This window comes from Abramis brama, assembly GCF_963993115.1.
Source record: "Abramis brama genome assembly, chromosome: 6".
In the NCBI taxonomy this organism is placed as follows: domain Eukaryota; kingdom Metazoa; phylum Chordata; class Actinopteri; order Cypriniformes; family Leuciscidae; genus Abramis; species Abramis brama.
The window spans coordinates 23,259,713-23,283,567 of NC_139968.1; the positions used below are offsets into that span (position 1 = coordinate 23,259,713).

A 23,855-nucleotide genomic window follows, 5' to 3' on the forward strand; every position below is an offset into this window, starting at 1 on the left:
AGTTAGTGTAGTTCAGGCATGCCAGAAACATTCCTCTCGGAATAGGTTTCAAGCACCTAGTGAGCTAAGAAGACATGGTAGCCAAACTTTTGAGTGCTTCCAAGATTTATCTGCTGATTTATATTTTATCTAGAGGACATTTTACAGGTAAGAAATCTCTTCATGCTTTGTCTTGCAGCAGGTGGTGGGCTTATCTGAGGTCAATATAAGGACATTTGTCTTTTGGCCTTTCATTGTAGTTTGCCTCAACTTGCCTGAATCAAAATAAGATTTGAATATAAGAACACTTTTAGTCATAGTTAGAGGTCTTGTTAAAGGTATGTTAAGCTATTGTTGTTCATACTTTGGGTTAGTTATTTGGACAAACCCCAAAGTATTACACTTTGGCAAGTAACTTGACCTGCACCGTTTGTGCTACGGCTTGTGGTGGTGAGGTATGCTATTACTTTTTGGGTTTTTTTTTTTAAAGCAAAACGATTTTCATTTGATAGACGATAAAATGGACAAAATAAAAGATTTGTGTCCAAAGATTATTATCAAGACAGGTAGGTTCTTTTAACTTGAGCCACTCAAAACACTGTAGCATATGTGAGCATTAGCTTGTTTAAACAGAATACTTTCAGCCCCCTTAGTGTTGGATTTTTGTTTTTATTATTCATTTAATAAGCCTATTAATTTTAGCTACTTAGTTACTTATTGTAATGTAGGTTATGTGAATACAGAATATGATTAAATATAGAATTATGTGAATTTATGTATATTTATGTTTTTATTGAGTTGTTGTTTCTTGAGTTTGTAAATGGAAAATGTTCAATTAAAAAAAAACTTTTAATTTGACATGGCGTCTCTCGTGCGCAAGAAAATGCGCGAGACAGTGAAAAAGCAGACGCGTGTCACGCCCGTCTAATCGAGATAATATTATTTACATTAAAAAACAATTTTGAAAATAGCGCGGTTGGAACGCAAAAAACTCTAATTTTTGTGATTTACTCAATATAAAACAGCTACGTTGGGGTTTAGTTGTCTGTGGATTTGTGGTGATAAATAAATTGGACTCGAATTTAACACTATTTAACACTATTTGTTCCAAATATTTCAGAAGCTTTACAAGACATTAGCAAGTACATAAAACACTATGAAGGCCTGTCTTATGACCGAGAGCTCTTAAAACAACAACACCAGCGCATCAGACGCGAGACACATTTGAACAATCAAGAGCTTAATCTAGACTTCAACGCCTTTCAAAGGTAGCTACCTATGATGTCCACACATCTTAAATATCCCACCATACTTTATTGTCCACTTACAAACTTTTATTAAGCACTGATTTCTTGAAGGGCATTCCACCTGCGTCTCAAGCCAGATGTAAATGGCTTCACAGAAGATTTTAAGGTCCAGTCAGAAGATGAAACTCAGATGGTGGATCTCTCTCACATATATTCAGGAGTACTAGAAGGTAGGACTTGTTTTGGCAGCCACACAGTTTATCTATAATGTTAATACACTGTAAAAAGTGATCAGTTGACAATGTAAAAAAAGTGCGGAAACTCGTTGCCTTAAAATTATTAAGAAATAAACTTCATGCGTAATTGAAAAAATTAAGTTATGTTAACTTGACAATCCACATAACTTTCAATTACGCATGAAGTTTATTCATAATTTTAAGGTAATGGGTTTCCTCACTTAAGTCAACTGATCACTTTTTACAGTGTAAGATAAAATGTTTTCTCTCTCATAGATGACAGTGGATCCTCATGTCAAGGTTCTGTTGTTGAGGGTCAGTTTGAAGGCTCGATCACAACAGCCAATGGGACGTTCTACGTGGAGCCCACTGACAGATACGACACCTCCAACTCTGACCACCATTCCATTATTTATCATGAGGATGATGTGGGTAAGTGATTATAAAACGTATTTCTTACATTTAAGCTGTGATTTAGTCCCAACAAAACCTTCTCATGTCCTTTCTTGTGTGTTCACCGTTGTATTGATCAGTATTTTTTGTATTTTTCTGATAGACTAACAAGCCATAAAACAAGATTAATATACTGGTTAAGTTAGAACTGGCCGATATAATAAAACTTTTCCAACTCGATCTCATGAGGTGGAGATTTCGTATGAATTTGTATGATGCGATTTGTGTGGTAACCTGCAGTTTTTAGGGGGAAAAGGAAGCATGAAGGTCCACCCCTAAACCTAATCATCAATAGGGCATAAGCAGATTTCTCCCACTTGGCAAGTTCTCCCACTTGGAAATCATGGAGGGGTCTGAAATTGTCATCGTAGGTGCATGTCCACTGTGAGAGACATAATCTAAAAAAAAAAATCCAGAAATCACAATGTATGATTTTTTAACTATTTATTTGTATGATACAGCTGCAAATAAGTATTTGAACACCTGTCTATCAGCTAGAATTCTGACCCTCAAAGACCTGTTAGTCTGCCTTTAAAATGTCCACCTCCACTCCATTTATTATCCTAAATTAGATGCACCTGTTTGAGGTCGTTAGCTGCATAAAGACACCTGTCCACCCCATACAATCAGTAAGAATCCAACTACTAACATGGCCAAGACCAAAGAGCTGTCCAAAGACACTAGAGACAAAATTGTACACCTCCACAAGGCTGGAAAGGGCTACGGGGAAATTGCCAAGCAGCTTGGTGAAAAAAGGTCCACTGTTGGAGCAATCATTAGAAAATGGAAGAAGCTAAACATGACTGTCAATCTCCCTCGGACTGGGGCTCCATGCAAGATCTCACCTCGTGGGGTCTCAATGATCCTAAGAAAGGTGAGAAATCAGCCCAGAACTACACGGGAGGAGCTGGTCAATGACCTGAAAAGAGCTGGGACCACCGTTTCCAAGGTTACTATTGGTAATACACTAAGACGTCATGGTTTGAAATCATGCATGGTACGGAAGGTTCCCCTGCTTAAACCAGCACATGTCAAGGCCCGTCTTAAGTTTGCCAATGACCATTTGGATGATCCAGAGGAGTCATGGGAGAAAGTCATGTGGTCAGATGAGACCAAAATAGAACTTTTTGGTCATAATTCCACTAAACGTGTTTGGAGGAAGAAGAATGATGAGTACCATCCCAAGAACACCATCCCTACTGTGAAGCATGGGGGTGGTAGCATCATGCTTTTGGGGTGTTTTTCTGCACATGGGACAGGGCGACTGCACTGTATTAAGGAGAGGATGACCGGGGCCATGTATTGCGAGATTTTGGGGAACAACCTCCTTCCCTCAGTTAGAGCATTGAAGATGGGTCGAGGCTGGGTCTTCCAACATGACAATGACCCGAAGCACACAGCCAGGATAACCAAGGAGTGGCTCTGTAAGAAGCATATCAAGGTTCTGGCGTGGCCTAGCCAGTCTCCAGACTTAAACCCAATAGAGAATCTTTGGAGGGAGCTCAAACTCCGTGTTTCTCAGCGACAGCCCAGAAACCTGACTGATCTAGAGAAGATCTGTGTGGAGGAGTGGGCCAAAATCCCTCCTGCAGTGTGTGCAAACCTGGTGAAAAACTACAGGAAACGTTTGACCTCTGTAATTGCAAACAAAGGCTACTGTACCAAATATTAACATTGATTTTCTCAGGTGTTCAAATACTTATTTGCAGCTGTATCATACAAATAAATAGTTAAAAAATCATACATTGTGATTTCTGGATTTTTTTTTTTAGATTATGTCTCTCACAGTGGACATGCACATACGATGACAATTTCAGACCCCTCCATGATTTCTAAGTGGGAGAACTTGCAAAATAGCAGGGTGTTCAAATACTTATTTTCCTCACTGTATATATATACACACACAGACACACACACACACACTATTGAACTTAATTCAATGCTATTTTACTTTTTAATGATAGTAATTAAAAATGGTAAGTAATTGGTGGTAAAAACATAGCTACTTTTGGAGATAAACTATCATATTCATCTAGAAAGTAAGTTTTAAAAGTGAGACTTGTACTTTCTCTTTGTCCAAACATGAATTCAATGAACTGCGTGGGGTATTTTACTGCAGTTCAATGCCCTGATAATATGCTAAGTTTTGCAGGCAGAGGAGCTGGACGTGTTGCACGTTTTATTGATTGTTCAAAAATTATAAATATTATAAATCTCAAAAGTGAGTATGTTTATACCTGAAACTACCATGATAAATGTAACAGAGAAGGTTGATAATAACCTTAATGCATTTATTGTTCAGCCAAGTCATTTTTAAATCCTAGTAGCCTTCCTTCTTTCTCTGCCAACTGACATGGAAATGATTGTTTTAAGTAGCAAGCCTAGAGAGCAGAACCAGTTTACAAGGATTAAAGATATCTGTCATTTATTGTTAGTAATAGACTTACATTTACTCAATGTGTCAGTCTGAGACCACATTACATTTTTTTTTTTTTTTGGTAAACTTCTGTACAAAAGGTCAGATTTGCTTCAGATGAAACTCAAGATGCTCGATATGAATTTATACAGGAAAGCAAAATAGGTGCATTTTCATAAGTGGTCCCAGACTTTTCTACCCTGGAGTGTTTTTGATGTCATTTCTGGGATTTCCATTTGTGTTTGTGTACTTCCTTCGCGGGGTTGGTAAAAAAGAAAAAAAAAAGAAAAAAAGAAAGAAAAAAAGGGGTAGGGGTGGGGGTGGGGGGGGGGGGGTGGGGGTTGAGGATCATGTGTTCCTGTTTTTGTATAGCATGGAGGTAAACATTGGCAGAGAGACAAATGTAGGTATAGTCTGTGGATATTTGTGGTCATGTGATCTCGTGGTTGAAGTCACACCATTCCCATGGGGTTTCAAGGTTACAAGGTTTCAAGGTTTCCCATGGGCAGGGGCAGGTTATTCATATATATAAAGCTTTGGATATGTTTTTAAAGGTGCACCATGTAACTAAAGTATGCCTAACATCATAATATGTGAAATATAAACAGAATTAGCATAAGGTGAATCACTGTTGCAGTAAATAATGTTTGTAATTTTAACAAAATAAAATTAAAATGATGCTAGAGTAAAAAAGCTGTTTATTAACTGTAATTTACCATGGTGAAATTCTTTATTTGTATTTAACTGGATTAAAAATTTAATAATTTTTACTATAAACTACTGTTTAAAAAACAGCAAAAGTATTAATTACATCAGTGTCCCTTTAAGGCAAGACATTTGACTCGGTGGGCATCTTTATAATGCAGCTATTTCATTCATATTACAGCTTCTATATCTTTGAATGGGGAAACATCAAATTCTCCTAAGCTGTTCACCAAGCATACGATTAAATTTTATATTTGAAATCACCAATGAAATCTGACAACAACTGTCTCATAAATTTAGTTTCTGAATGCTCAAACCATGACAAACAAATTAACCAACACATTTTTCAGGCTGGACCAGCCAATGCGCATGTGCAGTCATAAGCGCGTCTCTATATAAACGTTTCTATATAGGAACCGGAGCTTCTAAAGGCAGTTGCAGTGACGCAATGACTTTACCAATTGACGATTGGCTCCTTTATTTAGAAAGTGGGACTTATTTAGCCATATTATGCCACTTTCTCCCATTCATAGTAATATTTGTCTAGTAAATGTCTTTGATGACATATACTTAATATGAACAAAACAAAACTAACAGTAAAATACAAGTAAAAGGATGTGCTAGAAAAATGTCTAATATACATGCACCAATTTTCCATTGCAAAAAGTGAGAATGTGACCTTTTTTGGTTTAAACAGCATATTTTTTTTATTTATTTATTTATTTATTTTTTATTAAAGGTGTACTAATTTGCACTGTAATTTGGAGCAATTTTAAGTTACGGATTTCCTGTTTGAGTTACTTGATGACTGATGCTGATTGTACAGATCTGTTATTTATACACCGATTCATCTCATTTTTGGACAATGCCCTGGTTTGTCTGCCATCTGGAAGTTAAAACTAACAGGAAAAGGAGCAGCTTTGATTAGGTTTCACTGCAGCTGGCTGAATAAAGGAAACAACCAATCAGAAGCAATGCATGAGAAACAGATATAAACACAGAATTAGGATGGTTTCCCAGTTGAATTTCATTATCAATTTATTGTCAAATCTTAAGTCAAGTCAAACTTGTTTGTATGGTGCTTTTCACAACACACACAGCAGCTTTACAGAAAATAAAATCGTTATCTTTAAAATCGTATTTTTAGCAACACCAATGTCTGTTTGATTCCCAAGGAACTTGCATACTAATGAACTGAAATGACATTTAAAAAAAAAAAAAATCTTTTTTCTTCTAAACTCCAGATTAGATTCTGCAAGCGTTCTTGGATAAACATTCATTTTAATTTCCGCTCCCCTCTGTTATGGATTGTTTCTCAATAAATTCAGGCATATTTTCCTCAAACAACTCCTGAAACCTTTCTGCCCTGATCTCCACATGCACCACTTGAAAGAGAGGCACAGGGTGAAGCCAAAGTCTGGAAGTAATTCCATCAATGGGTCAATGTCCGACATTTACCCTTCCTTCTCACATGCTCCATTTCTCTCTACTCAAACTCACCGATCCAGGAACGACTCTACTAGCCTTATTGTTTATAGAAACTATGATCACGTTCCAAAGCGTGATCTGAGACCAGAGGTGGGACCACCTCATTTACATTAAAGAATTCTTATTGGTTGATTCTTGCACACCAGCATGGTGTGATCCAATCATGTCGCTTCACTAGTTAAAGTCAAGGAACATCCTGACATTTACTGCCAGGTAAACACCAAGTCATTTTACAGTGTAGGTAAAACTTAACCAGGCTGTTGTGGATGTCAACCACCTGACTTTGCATGAACTTTTTTTTTTTTTTTTGCCCTCAACTTATTTCAAATTAATGTTTAATCTGATTTGTGTTATTCTAGGGACCGTCCTGAATGTGAATTCATAATGTAAAACCTTGTTTTTGAGTTTTAAGGTCATACCACTATTGTTATGTCTGGTTGGGGTCGCGATGCACTGCTATCACAAACAATCAGTGCAACATAAGACCAAACATTGCCTTGCTATTCTTTGTAGTTGATTGAAGTTTCCATGTGAATGTTTTTAAGTTATTCTTTAAGAAAAAGAATATAACGGCATTATCAAGGTGTTTCTTTTCTTGAAAGACTTTAGGGGCACTGTGGCTTTTGTAGGAGTCTTTGAAGGTGAAATGTTTTTAATTCTGTTCATTATAAGCATGCGCTGCAGGTATGTCGTCTGCAAGTGGATTCTGATTGTCTGTCAGTGTTTTAGCTGGAAAAAAAAATACTGTGAAAGTGATTCCAATGATATCGTTCCTCTGTGTCCTGATCATCATAGTTGGTATCTGGACTCCACTATTCTCACAGAATTAAAGCTATTATTAAAACGTTTTATACCATGGTCTGGGTGAATACTCGATTCTGATTGGCTGCTGGGTGTCCATTAAAAAGTGATAGAGGACACCTAGTAAAGGAGTTCTGGTGAAACTGACTGTTTATCGTTCGAAATTAATAAATAAATGTGCTGGCTACATCAGCTGTGAGTAACCATAGCAACAGGCAGTAAACTGTAGGGTTCTACGAGCTGAGCGGACTATAAATATCTCCGGTTTCTAAATAAACCGTCAGGCGTAACCAGGGAAACCAAGTTATTGTTTGTAAAAACTTTAGATTTCGATTGTAAAACTAATTAAAATATAAACTAATGTTTTAAAAATGTGTTATTTGGCAAGTGACCATGGTATAATCGGATTAATGCCCTTCGAGGTGTCCATTGTCAGGAATTTATGGACTTCGGCGGAGGCAACCGTCCGTACCTGACAATGGACACCTCGTCGGGCATTAACCCTTACATAGTTGTCATCCTTCTTGTGAAAGGGACTTAAACGTACAGTATGGGATTTTTTCTCCACTAGGGGTCGCTAACCTATTTACAATAACAAAGGCGTAGTTTGATGACGCAACATTTGCTAAGAATTATGGATCTTGTCGTCAACGTCAAGCCGACCGATCTAATAATGTTTATGGATGACTGAATACATCGATGCTTTTATCATGACTGTGATATGAAGCAGTTCGGGATTGCTAAGAGACAGCTATCAGCTCCACACGTGACGCGAGTCCCGCGGATATAAAAGGAATATGGACATTTCATTCTACCGAACTACACGCAAGTGCAGAATTACAACTCGCAGGTCAGTTTATTAGACAAATTAAACTTGTGAGGTAACGCAGCGCTGTTTCACTTGGTCTAACATTACACTAGCACACTAAACTACATTTGAATGTGTTGAAATGTATGTGTTAGTCTGTCTGTATGAGACTAGCAGTAACGTTAAACTAGATCAACATTAGAATAACATACAGATCATATTCTGACATTTTATCATTGTTGAACTATATAACATTGATTAGTTTTATGTAAATGTGCTCACCTGTTTAATAAAGTACATGTAGGAGCGGTCGAAGTCTCGGACGTGGAGCTCTCGTTTATATACTGTCTATGGGAGCTCTAGGCATCTCGAAAACACCGCGCTGATATTGATTCTCGTTTTAGTTCTCCTTTTTTATCCAAAGTCTGCTTGCCATGGTCCATAATGTTTGAACGAAACAACAACAGCGTGCAGATAGACATTGCGAACTACAGTGGTCCACGTCTGTCGTCTTGGTTACTATCAGAGGGCTCTGGTTCATAACTCTAGTTACCATGGCAGCACGAGCGGAAACCAGGGACAACGCGGATATGACGCCATTGACTGCGACAAAACGGAAATAAAGAAACGTGCCGTGTCTTCGAATTAAATTAAAATTTCTCCTGGTTTGAAAGTTGTTGGAAACAGTCGGGATAATGTAAGTACACAACTAAAAAAAATATATAACATAGATATAGTGATTTTTGCTATTTTTAAAGCAAAAAAAGTTACATATTGTGCCTTTAATGTACTAAATAACCCATAGTGTACACCCATTTGCTTTTATGTTTCTAAGCATTCAGACTTTCTCTGTCTAGCAGATGATAAAATGGGTGAAAAAAACAATTGACTAGGCTAGATTTTGAGTTGGCCCAATAAGAAACCTATAAATCACCCTCAGCAATGTGTTAAACCACCAAAACCCCTTAGCAACACCCTGGCAACCACCCACAACACTTTTGCTTGGTCCAGCCAGCCCCACTCATGTTTTCTCCAGGAAATGTACAAATCTTGTTCTTCCTTTCAAATTCAGACTGTGATAAAACGTATAAATAACATAAAAGGTTCTTCATTAGTCGTAAGTTGGTGTCACGTCTACCAAAGTTTAGTACAGTAAGTAATTATGTCACAGTGCGAGTTTTCGACAGGGGTCAGAAAAGATACAATCGCTGAAGTCTCTCTTGAGCAAGCACCTCGGTTTTGCAATGCATTCTTAATTTCAAGGCTGTACAAGCGGGTCCAAGATTTTTGCAATCTTTGTCAGATTGTCTGTGCATCATCTAGTCCTGCATTTCGCTGGACAGCAATAAGGAGTATATTGGGCTTCATTAATTAATGTTTAAAATGTATGATATTTATATATTTAAAAAAAGCTTGTTTTGTTTTGTTTTTTTATCTGAGAAGAACCTAAGTTAAAGAAAATTAGGATGGTGCCAGAAACCACTAAAAGGTCACTTAGAAAGTTACTAAAACTAATCTGAACGCCTTCCTTTTTCTTATCAAATCTTGTTATTTTAGGATTATTTATATACTATTATACTACTTAATATCTTGAATCAGCTTTTATTATTATATTTTCAGTTTTCTATTTAATTTTAATTTAACTTTCAGTAATTTTTTATGTGCTTTTGTCATTTGAAAAAATATATATTTCTGTGTAGCTTTACTTTATTTAATTTCAGCCTTATTTTTAGTCATTTTAGTTAGTGTGTCAACTTATTTTAGTTAGCTGCCACATAAACATTTTTAATTTTCATTTAGGTTTTTTAAGTTTGAGTTTTTCATCTATATGTTTTATCTTAATTCAGCTTTATTTCAGTTAATGAAAACGATTATTAATAGTTTTAGTTTTAGTAATTAAAAAAAAGTTAATTGCAGCATTTTTATCCCTTGTTGACTCCCATATCGTAACCCTTTAATATGTTTTTTTTTTCTTTTTTTTCACAGACACCACTCCCTTGAGAGGCAATCATGGCTTCTGTGGTGCTGAGCGGCTCCAGCATCTTGTCCAAAACCACCAAGAGGTCAGACATGACCTCACCTCGTTCAGCCCTGTAGAGTGTGTCTTTACATTCCCAAATAATTTCTTTTAGAGGTCCACTAAGTCTGGAAATAATTCAGAAATCAGATGTTCAGAGCTTTCTGAAATTGTCTGTCATTACATCAACGGTTCGTAATGTAATTCAATGATTGTTTCGCCCTACCACCATGTCCTGTTTTTAAGAGGCGACCCAAGCTACTGCTTGGGATAGAGCACTATCTGTCCGATCTATCTATTGTTTGAAGGTCCTGATTGGGTTAAAGCCATGTGTTAATTTACCCAAAATGGGTGCAAGGACAACCTGCCGTGTTTTTAAATCAGATAACATGCTTCTGTTTTATTTTAAGCTCATATTTACTACAACACGTCATTTCCAGTTGTTCGGTGGCAGGATTGAAAAAACAGATGTGAACCTTCTCCTTACATTGTTCCTTCACGCCTTCTCAAAGTTCTCCATCTTGTGACCCACAACAGGTACCGGTCTCCAGGTCAAAGCGGAAGGTCGACCAGTCCAAAACCAGCTGTCTTCTGCACCTCCATGCAGACTTCCGCTTTTACAAACGCTTTGGAAGTGTTGAAGCTGTTGTGGCTCAGGTGAGTTCCCATAGTGCTCAAAAGATTCATTCAACTTTGATTTAAAGTCTACAGGGTGATAAGCCCAATATTTTTCTTGTTGACTCTAAAGTTTTGCCCCCCTTCGGGACCCAATCTCCCCGAAGTGGGATTCACAGCATGTTCCTTTCCTCAATCCCATTGGAGATTTCTGCGAAATTGTGGGGGTGTGTGTCACCAATGGACCAAAGCCAAGTTCTTTACTATGGCTGCTGTGAAAAACAAAGGTCTTGAAGCTGCATTGGTGGAACTTAATGTTATGTAACGTTTGTATGCTGAAGATAAAAGACAGGATTTCCACAAGTTAAAGTAACCGTTTGTTATCTTTTATCTGACGAGTTTTCCAGATTGCTGTGTTCTAGGGCCTGGGACGCCCGCTTTATGCCTGAGGTCACTGAGCTTTTATTTTGGGGGTAGTTCCCATTGTCTGCATTTTATTTTTGAAGGTTACGCAATGTTTTTGTTTCACTGTCCGCAGCTGGTGATTTTTATTGCTTTACCAAATTACTGCATGTACAATATTCCTGAAAAGCAATGTTTCTGCCAAAAGAATAACTGAAAAACACCCTTTAAATGATAATGCCTCTTTGTTATGTTTTATTTTTTACAGCTGGTTTGTGAGCTGGGCAAAACTGTTGCTTGTCTTTTGAGTTTTGCTCCATATGTTTGTGCCCAGCAAGAATGATTAATACTTAGGGAAAAAAAACGTACACTACCTTTCAAAAGCTTGGGATTGGTAAGATTTTAAAAATATTTTTGAAAGAAGTTTCTTATGCTCACCAAGTCTGCATTTATTTGATCAAAATACAGTAAAAAAAAAGAGTAAAAATAATATAACAATTTAAATAGCTATTTATTTTTAAATATATTTTAACATTTAGTTTCTTTATGTGATGGGAAAGCTAAATTTTCAGCATCATCACATTATTTTGATAAATTTAATGCGTTGTTGCTGAATAAAAGTATTATTCCCTTTAAATAAATAAATGACCCCGGAACTTTTGAATGGTAGTGCTAATAAAATCCCACAATTTAAACAATATTAATAAAGAAATGTATTAATATAAATACATTAAATTGTTTTATAATTAAGATTTTATATAAATATATGGAAATGTGTGTGTGTTTGTATGTGTATATATATATATATATATACAGAATGTGTATATACAGTATGTTATGAGTTGTGATTATTATTATTTGTTCTTCTGCAGATTCAGAAGTGTTTGTGTAAATGGGTGTAGGTACTCAGGCTGTGTGTCACAGTTTTCTTCCACATTACAGTATTCACCCAGTGCTGTGTGCTAATATGTTGGTCTTGGCCAAGTTGGCCTGCTCATTGTAAGGAACAGCGGCCAGATTGTCACTCATATTCCTCACCAGGCTCTTTACCCCAGAGTGGTTTCATTCCCTCAGAGGTGAAATGTTCCTCATTCCACTGACAGAGATTGGGGCAAGAGACTGTCTGGAGAATTCACTGTCGCAACCGAAACTCTTAAGAACAGTGTCTCAATTGATCAAACAATTTGATAAGATAACTGTGGCAAAATTAAGCTTTCTGTCGTTCTTTTTACTGGTCTGTCGCTATTTCTGTCTAATGAGGTGTCAGGTTGATGATGAAATCAGTTAATCATAAGCTTAATGCAACAATATGTTTTCCAGGTCGCCTCCTACATGAAAGCAGTAAACGACATTTATGACAAAGCCGACTTTAAGGGCATAGAGCTGGTCAACTTCAAAGTGAAATTCCTCACTGTAAGGTCCTTTTTTTGCCCTTTTTCACATATCATTTCAGCCATAAAGTGTTTTTTCACTGTCCTCATGACTTAATTCTTCATCTACTGTATGTCATAGATTTAAAGTCTCGATCAGTGTTGCCAGACTTGACGACAAATAGGGACTTTTTGTACTGATGGTTAACCATTGTCTTATTCCATTGTCTGACAGAAAATATGAAAATGACACTGTTTTATTGGACATTTGGATACATTTAATATAAAAATACAGTATGTGAGCACGGATTAGGAGAGAAAAAAAATGTAAAATGCCGACATTAGGCAGAATGCAAATATGATGCATTGATATCACAAATATAATAATTGGCGAAGTCTTTAGTCAGGGTGGCACCATATTTCATTTTTAACAGGAATCAAAACGAGGCTGTGAGGGACAGAATACAGTGTGCTTAGTGAATTGTGCTGTTGTTTAACAGCTGACAAAGTGTCGTTCTAAAAGACAAAAACGTTTAGTACACAAAAACTCCATGAAACAGATTTAAACGTTGTTTGTTGTGAAAATTACGTGATCTAGGTCCTTTATACAGTACGTGCCAATATAAAGACTCTAAGTCTATCCTTCACAGCCTCATTTTCATCCGCGTTAAATTCAATATGGCGTCCGACCTGAGAAAAGTCTATGGCGTCATCTAGCGACATTTAGCAACTTTTCAAACAGGCTTTAGCTACTTTCCATTGAAAATAGTTGGCAACAGTGGTCTGGATTGACACAAAAATGGTTGATAATTTCAGGTGATCACAGAGGAAGATCCCAGCAGTCCTTTGGGCAAGACTCACATTGGACCTGAGAAGCTGTTGAGTGTGTTTTCCGAGATGGACTGGAGTGACTACTGTCTTTCTTATCTCTTGACGGACAGAGACTTCAGCGGGATTCTTGGCCTGGCCTGGGAAGGAAAAGCAGGTAATATTTCAGCCCATCCGCTCTAGACTGGATTGGTAACACAAGCTGCCTCATTGACGCCCACAACAAAGGTCACGTGGAAGAATATTATTATACTCAATGGTGGCCATCTGGGCTTGTATTGCAGATAGGCCTTTGGTATGTGACCTCTATCCACAGTTGTCCTTGACGCGACATGATGTTGAAGTGAAGTTATCTGATAACATCACTCAAACCCTAGACACCCTATTGAAAAATTGCAGACAGTGCGGATGTTGGGGGTCTGGGTGTGGAGTGGTGGTCTTTGGGAAGTACTTCTAGGAAATGTTTAGGACTACTCGCATGTAACATTCAGAGAAACAAGCTTCCTGTGAGTTTTTGCGTAATTGCGTGTGCAGTTTTGAGAGTTTTAAGAGAAACGGGTCGACAGATTTACTTCAAAACTCCCTGGTCGAGTATTTGTTTTCAATGACTCTCGTAATTGTACAAGCAGACTTTACAGTATATCATTTGAATCCCTTTTAACCAAAGCAATAGTAACTGTTGGTTCATTGTTTGTAGCACCGATAAACTGACCTTGTAATTAACATTCTGCTACACAATGAATGCTGCATTTCTCATTAGCAACTTCCTCTACATGTCAGGACATTACCTCATTTGTCGCTCCCTTTAATCTAGACATTATCAAGATCCTGAATGTCAAAAATGGGATATCTCCTATCTTCAATGTTCAATTAATTCATAAAAGAACAGCATTCATTTCTATAGTTCATACTGGTCTAGCTGTTGAACTAGCACAACCATGTAGTCAAGCAGAATGGTCCAGTTTGACCATGGAACTCTTGCTGGTTAAGCTGGTTAGTTAAGAAGCCTGCTGGAGACACCAGGGGCCAGTTGCACCAGTTAAGTTACATCTTAGCATAGTTGTGTGACAACAGTTACAACTTACATAATACGAAATATTTATGCATTGCACCATTTAATTTTTCCACTGGACTTGTATCCAACCCTGTTTAAACAAAATGATTACAGAAGCTGCATGATATATATTAATAATAATTTTATTTATTTTTTCCTGTTAGTTTATTTATTTATTGCATAATTTAGATGATTCTGTTAAAGGCCTATAGAATTTATTTATTTATTGTGTCTTAATTTTACACAATTTCATTATATATTTATTTGTTTATTTTTTACCCTTTTTTGTTTTTATTTAATTTTCTGCTTTTATAGTATTTTTTCTCTTTTTATTTTACATTCATAATATTTATTTATTTTTTGGTTTTTATAGTATTTATATATTGCCTCTTCATTTTGCCCATTTGTTTTTAGTATGTATTGCCCATTAATTTAAGTTGATTTTGTATTATTTATTTATTTTCCCATTGTTTATTAGTATTTATTTTAGGTATGGTTCCTGAAAATTATTAACTTATATAAATATACTAATTTTATATCATGATTATTTATATATCATATTTATGTTAAGTGGAAATCATTTTTTTACCCTTGTCAAAAAAGTTTTAAATATTACCATAACACGATAAACCTGAAATTTACAGCCTTACAACAAAACTTTGATTTACCAATTTGTGTCCATGTATGTCCCAGTTCAAGTAAGATCTAACAAACGTGTCTGGTGTAACCCAACCAAGCAAACTTATTCCACCAGTCCAGTTTTGGTCTTTTCAGGAAGGTATTCACTCATATACCAACACATCCCTTACATTTTGACTCTCAATGGCTCTCAGATCTTTCAGAGTGGATGCTTTCACAGAGGTAGTGCTTTGTAAATGTACACTGTCCTCAACTTGGTTTTAGAATCTGAATGTCACTGGGATCTCATATGTCTAGAAAACTGAGCAGTCATTGTTTTGATTATTATTGTTGCTGTTGGAGTTGCAGGCCACCAGCTGAGATCCTAGAATCTTGCCATGGGATTGACCACAACGCCCTGCTGTGATTGGCTAAAAAAGGGGGTGTGAATCCACGGCAATGGTGACATGTGACCAGAGAGCTATGCACGCTAGACCTCTGCCCCCACCACAAAAACTTGGATAACCACATTCCTTTTTCCACTTTTGTCTCCATGGCAAAGCCCTCACGTGAGGTGATTTCATTAGACACGCATATTAGCATTTAAACACCATGCAAATCCAGTATCAAGTTGCGTTCAATTCCATACGGGATGGGCCTCATGTGTAAACCTTGTTAATTCAGGTTTTTTTTTGACAAACTTCACAGCGATGATGACTTAGATGTTATTTCCAGTGCTTTAGCATCCAAACATGTCAAGAAACTAGATAGATGCTAATGCTAACATCTGGAAAATTTAACCAAGACATCTGCAAGTCCTATAACAGTCTTTTGGTCTTGTTTTGACTAGGCATGTTATCACTAATTTACTCCATGGTGGAGTAGGCTGCAGGGTTTGCTTTCTGTCAATCATACTTGCCCAACAAATGTGCATTACTCTACTTCATCAGCCTGGAATGTTGTAGAGTCAATGTTTTTGATAGATAAGTGGTTCTTCTAGTATCTTAATGCATTATGACTTGGACCATATCTTAAATGTGTCCTCCAATATTGTTTGTTGTACAGAGTGCTGCAAGGATGACACATTTTTGTAGGCCAAAACCCAGAAACGAGTTAGCATTTTTGTCCTGAAGTCAATGGATTTTTAAAAAATGGGTTTTTGGCAAAATTCCTGAAATAAGGTGCGTGGTAAACACAGACTTAAGATATTTCACGTTTTATTCTACAATATTAAATACATCAGTATACCTCCTTGTGATTGTTTTTAAAGCCTTTACTTGTCTTGTATAAGGCAGTTGCTAACAAGTGTCTAATTGGGACTGCAGAGGTTGTCGGGGACATTAAAGGTAGGGTATGGGATTTGCAAAATGGCCGGCAGATTTTGAAAATACACAACTCAAATGGTCCTACCTTCTTTCCTCCAACGCTGTTCCCAAACGGTATGGTACGACCGTTTGATTGACGAACTTACTGTCCAATGATTCTAGGTGGTCTTGGAAATGATTGGCTGGAGTTTTTCGAGTCCTGCCCGTTCCACAGATGATTAAATTGCTTAATTTTCATTTCAGTGCTTCTAACTCATTGGCTGTAAGTAGGTTAGGAATAGGATTTCAAGTGATTTTGAAAAAAATGGACAAAAAAGAGAATCACATACCCCACCTTTAAACATTTGAACAGGTAAACTCATCTACACTCTAGTTTGCTTGTGTTTATAATCACACTCTTGCAAACTATTCTAACTCAAAGTTTCAGGGAAAATGTCTTTTAAATAAAGACTGAAAGAGTTGTCGGAAGCTTAGTTGTGGTGATGTTGAAGTCATGCGGCCCTGGTGTAGTTCATTCATAGTCTGTGTTTATATTTTTACTTCTGCCGATTGTATTTAGGCTTCAAAGTTGTGTTAATTTGCGAAGATGAACAAAATGTTTAATGGTGTGGTTACATTAGTGAAACTTCAGCAAAATTTCATAATAGTCAATATTGTCAATAGTGCTGCGATGCATGAATGCTTACTCTGAGGTCAGTTCCAAAACCAAACTGCTTTAAATAGGTAAACGCAGCGAATAAGGCTTTAAGATTTCCAAAATGTTCACTTCACGTGAAAAATGATGACTGGTAATGATGACTGCATTTCACCTGCAGGATTTTACCGCACAAAGGTAAATGTGACCGTACCTTAAGAATCATAAAGTTTTGTTGGCCAAGGGAGCTTATTTTCTGCAATTATCCAAAAGCCAATGGAAAATCCTATTGAGTTGTTGTCGATGGAACCATGGTGATGCTAACTTCCGGTTTGGCCTACAAAAAAAAAACATCATCACTGCAGTGCTCTATTGGCCTGGTACAATAAACCCTAGAATATTAATATTCCCATAGTCCTCAGCCTCAGGTATAAAGTTAATTACTTCTGCATCTCTTTGTGGTTGGATTGGACTTTTCACTGATTGTTTCACAGAGTATAACCCTAGATCATGATGGCTTCTCTCAAGTGACTGTGTTGTGGTACCAATCAACAGCCTTGTGTCCTAAAAACCTTGTGACAAAAATGGCTCCATGCAAGTCCAGTGGAAAAAGAGCCTGATATAGCAACTTTGAAAGGCTGCAACGTCCCTGAGGCACCATCCTGGTCACCTTACATGTTGTGGAATGAGCTCAAAGTTCTGTAAAGATGCCTGTGAACTAGAGTACACCGGAGTAAACGGTACACCTTCATTTATTTTGGCCCTGTTCCTAGTCAGTGTGGATGAGCAAGCTCTGCAACCATGCATTGCATTTATATTCCATTGCCTAATTGAATATATCTCACATAGTTGGTTTAATGTGTTTATCTGGACCACACCATTCTCCTTCTAATAGCACTATAGCTGGATAGACATGGTCTGCAAGACCTTAAAATTTTAATGTGTAGGTTATTTCTTATTTTAATAACATATAAAGTTTAATAATCCAGACATACAATAATAATAATAATAATTTATAATAAAACTATTATATAATAATACATCCTGTTCTCAGTCAGTTGATTTAGCTGTCATTTGGAATTTTTAGACATTACATTGGAAAGTTTTATTTTAAAATCTTTTAAAACTCCTGCATTTCTGTTAATTAGAACCAGTGACAAGTGACTCAGCAATTTAAAAAATGAAGACCTTTTCCTCATGTGAGAAGTGTGGCGTACATGAGATACAGATGATGACCAAACCTCTATAAACCCACAGTTCACATAAGTTTTATGTTTAGCCAGTTTATCCAGCCACAATGAATGGTTCTTGTAAATTCCCCCCGACACGCGAAAGAAAAAAAATCCAGCTCCCTGGTTGGGAAACACAAATCTAACAACATCTGAGGAAGACATTAGCTTGACCTTTGATTTTGCTAGACTAAAAGAGTTCACAGCCTGGTTTAAAACAATCCAGGACTTGGGACTTTGATGGACCAGCTGATCTTGACCAACTACAAGTCTAACCTCTCTTACCACCCACCAGCAGACTTTAGTCAGCGATGATGTAATTGGTTAGGGCTGTGCGAAAAAGACCAGCTGCTTGTGATCAGCAGTAAAGTTGTCTGTTGGCATTATATAGGCTTGAAACACAGGGGAACTCATATGAGAAAAGTAAGCAACTCTGCTAGGGGGTTCTTCTCATTCTCTACAGTATGTAAATCATGACAGAAGATATTTTGGCCGACCTAAACCCCACTGACACATCGATTTCCAAGAAACACGTAAATGCAGAGTTTTCAGCACTAAAACACAAGCTAAACTCTATAGAATAGTGGCCCTCCTGGAGCAGGACTGGACTTTGCTTTAACGCATGTGCTTGAAGTTAGCATTTTTATGTTTGTGGACTGATGTTTTTAGTTTGAATCTCATTTCAGATTGTCCTTTCTCTGATTCTCAGATGACTGGGGAGGAGTCTGCTCTGAGATGGTCGTGAAGGATGGTCGCAATTCCAGCCATAACACGGGTCTAATCACCCTTCAGAACTACGGCTACTACCTTTCTCCCAAACTCGTGCATCTGACCTTTGCCCATGAGTTGGGCCATAGTCTTGGAGCCCCTGTGAGTCCTTTGTCTGCCTTTGCTGTCACCACCAGCTGGTTGATATCACTGACAAACCTCTGTCAGTTTAATTAATAGTTATAATCAATAATCATGTAGGGTTTGCAACTGGGTTTGCAAATCAAATATGCAATCTTCATTGGCTTAATTTGTTTTGTTTTGAAAATGCATGCTGCTATACTGTTGCCAAATACTAGCTTATTTTTGTTAAGATTGCAGGCTTTAGCATAGCATGTCACACTATAGAACATGATCGGCATGTTGCATATCTAAATGCCTTTCAGTGATCTTTTTCACCTGTTGCAGCCATGTTCTTCACACTTCCTAGGACTCTTTGGCAGATTAGCTCTGCGCTTCTCCAGCTGTCCATGTTCCCTTTACATGTTAAGTCACATTTCACAGCAGAGCATGGCTCATTGTTTCCAGATTGTATTTGGGATGCAGAGCAGATCAGAGGATCCACATCACCTGTGATTTTATGGGGAGTACTGGGAAAGGGGCCAGTGGCCTTTGGCCCAGTTGTCTCGTATCTTTCCTGGAGCCACAGAGCTTGTGTGAATGAAAAGCTCAATTTGTATACCTGGAAGTAGTTTTATAACTACTTCATAGCCATGGAAATGTTTATATTTAACTGACAAAAGTAAGAAGAAACGATTTTCACTGTCCAACTTTAGTGTATTTTGTAAAAATAAACAAATTTTGATTTTGATGGCTGCAACACACTCTAAAAAAGTTGGGAAAGAGGCATGTTTACCACTGTGTCACATCACCTTTCCTTTTAATTTGGGAATTGAGGATTGTCCAATTTCACCTGATACAAGATAGCTGCTCAACAGTCTGTGGTCATCGTTGTCTGATTCTCCTTTTCATGATGGGCCATATATTTTCAATAAGAGACAGATCTGGACTCTAGGCAAGCAATCAGGCACATCCATTCTACAGTGTAGAGTGTCTACGATACCACTCTTTTGTAGCATGTGCAGAATGAGGCCTGGCATTGTCTTGCTTACCAGGGAAGATGTCATCTTGATGGCAGACCATATGTCTCTGTACAATCCCAATATACGCCTCCACATCAATGGTACCTTCACACATATGCAAGGCACCTATACCGTTTGCATTGATGCACCCCCATACCATGACAGATGTTTGCTTTTGCACCTGTCACTTATGAAAGTCTGGATGGTCCTTTTCGTCTTTGGGACTGAGTACTCGAAGTCAGTTTTTCCCAAAAACAAGCAGAAACGTGGATTCATCTGTCCACAGCACACATTTCCACTGTCTTTTAGACCATCTGAGATGAGCTCAGGCCCATGGAACATAAAAGAGGTTCAAGTTGCATTTCTTGATGCAGCGGCAGACTGTGCTAAGTAACAACGGTTTTCCAAAGTATTCCCGAGCACGTGGCTATATTTAACACAGAAGCATGACGGTTTCTCATGCAATGCCATTTTGAGGGCTCAAAGGTCACACACATTCAACAGAGGTCTTCTGCCTTGCCCTGCACGGACTGAGATTTCTCTGGATTCCCTGAATCTTTTCACAATATTATGTATAGTAGGTAGTGAAAGACCTAAATACTTTGCAGTCTTTCATTGAGAAATGTGATTTTTGAATTGTTTGACAATTCTCTCATGAAATCTGGCACAAAGTGGTGAACCATGACCCATCTTTGCTTGCGAAGACAAAGTCTTTGGTGGATGCTCTTTATATAGCCAAACACGATATACCCTCACCTATTACCAATTCACCTGCTAATTGTGGGCTGTTTCAAAACAGTTTAACTTGAATATTCTATCGTCTTTTCACTTTTATTTTGCCTCTGTCCCAACTTTTTTTTGGATTGTGTTGAAGCCATCAAAATCAAAATTAGTTTATATTTACAAAATACAATTAATTTGGCCAGTGAAAACATTTGAAATTTTTACTACATTTACTAGTGATGCACTGATCATGATTTTTCATGGCCGATTCTGATTATTTTGGAAGCAAATTGGGTGATTCTGATAACGGTTGACGATTTATTTATTTTTTGGTTTAAAAAAAAAGTATCATTAGCAAATTTATTTTTTGTTTATTTGCTCTATAAAATGCTAAACTGGCCTTAAACAAAAATATCTGTAGCCATTTGAAATTCATTTTACAAAAAATTATTTTTAAAAAACAGCAGATGGACTGAATGAAAATGCAAATTCACTCTCTGACAGTAGGTGGCGCTTATAGAACTGCGATTATAAACACCACTTTATACAAAGTTAAGAGGGGAAAAAATGCCATTGAAATTTTTCTAAAGACAGTTCCCTTCAGAGATTCAAACCCCCCATCCCCAATTCAATATTTATAATTTTATTCCTGTATTTCAAACATAGCGAACAGTGAGCTTGCGTCCATCTTCAACGTGTTCCATCTCTGACCTGTGTTAATGTCCTGTACACAGACTTCTTATATTTCCACACAAATTACATTTTGGAAAATTATTGCAATGCAGTTTGTGTGTAAGTACAGAATAGAGATCGGCCAAAATAAAACTAAAAGCCATTTATGGCCAGTCAACCGGAGCATCTCTAACGTTTCCATTTTACTTTATGATTTGTCTGTGGCAGCACGATGAGGGTTCTAACTGTGGAGGCCTGGGGATCACTGGTAACAAAGGAAGGTTCTTGATGTTCCCTCAAGCCACCAACAAGATTGAGGAGAACAGTGACAAGTTCTCCCCTTGCAGCCTGCAGCACATGAGTAACATTCTGAATATCAAGAAGGACAGATGCTTTGTAGGTATGACCCCTGTCTAAATTCTTGGATGGGATAGATATGCTAATAAATGTTAGCTTGTCTCAGTCCTAAATCATTCCTACAATGGGGCTGATCTCCATGGCGTGAGATAAACTAACTGGAGATGTACCTGTTTTGCCTTGTCAGTTAGTGAGCAGCCTATTTGTGGAAACCGCATCGTAGAAAAGGGTGAGGAGTGCGACGTGGGCCACAATGAAAGCGATCCATGCTGCTACAGCTCGAAGGAACCTTCAGGCATTGAATGTCGACTGAAGCCCGAAAAACAATGCAGGTTTGCATCAGTCCATTTTGTGTCAGGAGGATGACCTTTGGATTTTTTGGACAAATTAAACTTCTTTACTCTAAGGTCCCAAATAGTGCTGTCAACCCCATCCTTGGTGGTGTAAAGACACATCAGCTATTAGATAGCAGACCACTGTTTAGACCACAACAGAGGGGGCTTTCCAAAAGGATGTATCAATGGTGATAGTAAGTGCTGGGGGTGATAGTAAAATCCTGGAGTTGCCACCTTTTTTGGAAATTTTAGCTCCAATCTCATTTTGACAGCTGAACTAGCTAATCAAGGTCTTCACGATTATTTAAAACTTCCAAACAGGTGAGTTGGAGCAAGTTGGAGTAAACTCTGCAGAAAGGTGGGCCTCCAGGAACTAAGTTGGACACCCCTGCCATCATGCGTTTAGAGGACTACCTTCTTGACAGGGTTATCTCCAACACTAGTTAAACATACCTGAACCACCTAATAAAGGTCTTCAGAAATACTCAAAACGTCTTGGCTGGTGTTTGATAGAGGGTTGGAGCTACTCAGGAAGGTGTCCATCCCGGAGCTTGGTTGGACACCCCTTCCGAAGGGTCTTGTGGACTATATGGGAACATACAAATAAAGGCTACATCAACAGCACCATTTGGAATAGGCTCTAAGAATGCCTGAACTTATCATAGTTTTCCAGGTCCACGAAACTTAAATTCTTGAAGTTGATCTTTGGTAAATGTTTAAGTTACAGTTCTATCTATCTCAGTCCTAGCCAGGGTCTGTGCTGCAGCTCCCATTGTGTCTTCAAGGAAGCTGGGCTGATGTGTGAACGACACTCTGATTGCCGCAACCAAAGTGTATGCTCCGGTTCCACTGCTGTATGTCCAGAACCTGCTGCCAAGCCCGACATGACAATATGCAGTGATGGCACACGTGTCTGTTTCAATGGGGTACGTCCAACAGGGCGTCCAACAATATCTTTTTAGCTGTGTTCACACTGTACTAATTCGATTTGGATTCAATCCGTGTCTGTTTCAATTCAGTGTAGTCCATATACAGTGTATCTGCATGTTTACATTGATATCTGGTTAGACCATTCAGACTGAAACATATCCAGATTTGAATCCAGTTTCAAACCACATATACATGTAGTTTGGATCCCGTTTGTTAACATCAGTTTTCATGCATTTTTTAACTATTCAGAATACAAAAAATAATGTATTTGAGATATTCCACAAACGTCACAGCATAGCCTTGAGGATGTATGCAATATGTAATACAAAATACCCCTTTTCTTGGTCCAAAGTCATTAAAACATCATATTGTCATAAATAATATCTGTTTGCATGAAGAAGATTGGGTAGGGATTAGGGAATGAAAAGACAAAAGAAATCCAAAAGATTGCATGGTTGCGAGCTAAACACATGGAATTATTTAGGCTTAATGAGCATAGTGATACAAATTTGATTTTTTTTGTGTGTGTGTGTGTGTATTACCCTATTATACAATGTGAGGTTCTCTATAACCAATGTCTTGTGGCTTGATGTCGCAGGAATGTGGCCTGTCACTCTGCGCATTGTACGACATGGTGCAATGTGACTGTCCGGGAGAGAACAAGATGGAGAAGTGCCACATGTGCTGCCAGCAAAGAGGTAACCACAATGTTCCGCCACATCAGAATGTGTTTACTGCTCCAAATAAATTAGATGCATAAACA

General features: G+C 37.7%; 1 protein-coding gene across 1 annotated transcript in view; it reads left to right on the top strand.

Annotated features, from left to right (window-relative positions):
* LOC311085224 (disintegrin and metalloproteinase domain-containing protein 10) overlaps positions 1-23,855 on the top strand; it is a 25,530-nt gene continuing 1,675 nt past the window's right edge. Inside the window, exons 1-13 of the mRNA XM_084117657.1 lie at positions 1-147; positions 1,100-1,247; positions 1,338-1,456; positions 1,739-1,894; positions 10,120-10,196; positions 10,688-10,807; positions 12,488-12,580; positions 13,354-13,522; positions 18,935-19,095; positions 21,699-21,870; positions 22,015-22,159; positions 22,905-23,088; positions 23,691-23,790. Coding sequence (XP_083973783.1) covers positions 75-147; positions 1,100-1,247; positions 1,338-1,456; positions 1,739-1,894; positions 10,120-10,196; positions 10,688-10,807; positions 12,488-12,580; positions 13,354-13,522; positions 18,935-19,095; positions 21,699-21,870; positions 22,015-22,159; positions 22,905-23,088; positions 23,691-23,790 — 1,717 coding nt within the window. The 5' untranslated portion in view covers positions 1-74. The remainder of the gene's footprint in view (positions 148-1,099; positions 1,248-1,337; positions 1,457-1,738; positions 1,895-10,119; positions 10,197-10,687; positions 10,808-12,487; positions 12,581-13,353; positions 13,523-18,934; positions 19,096-21,698; positions 21,871-22,014; positions 22,160-22,904; positions 23,089-23,690; positions 23,791-23,855) is intronic.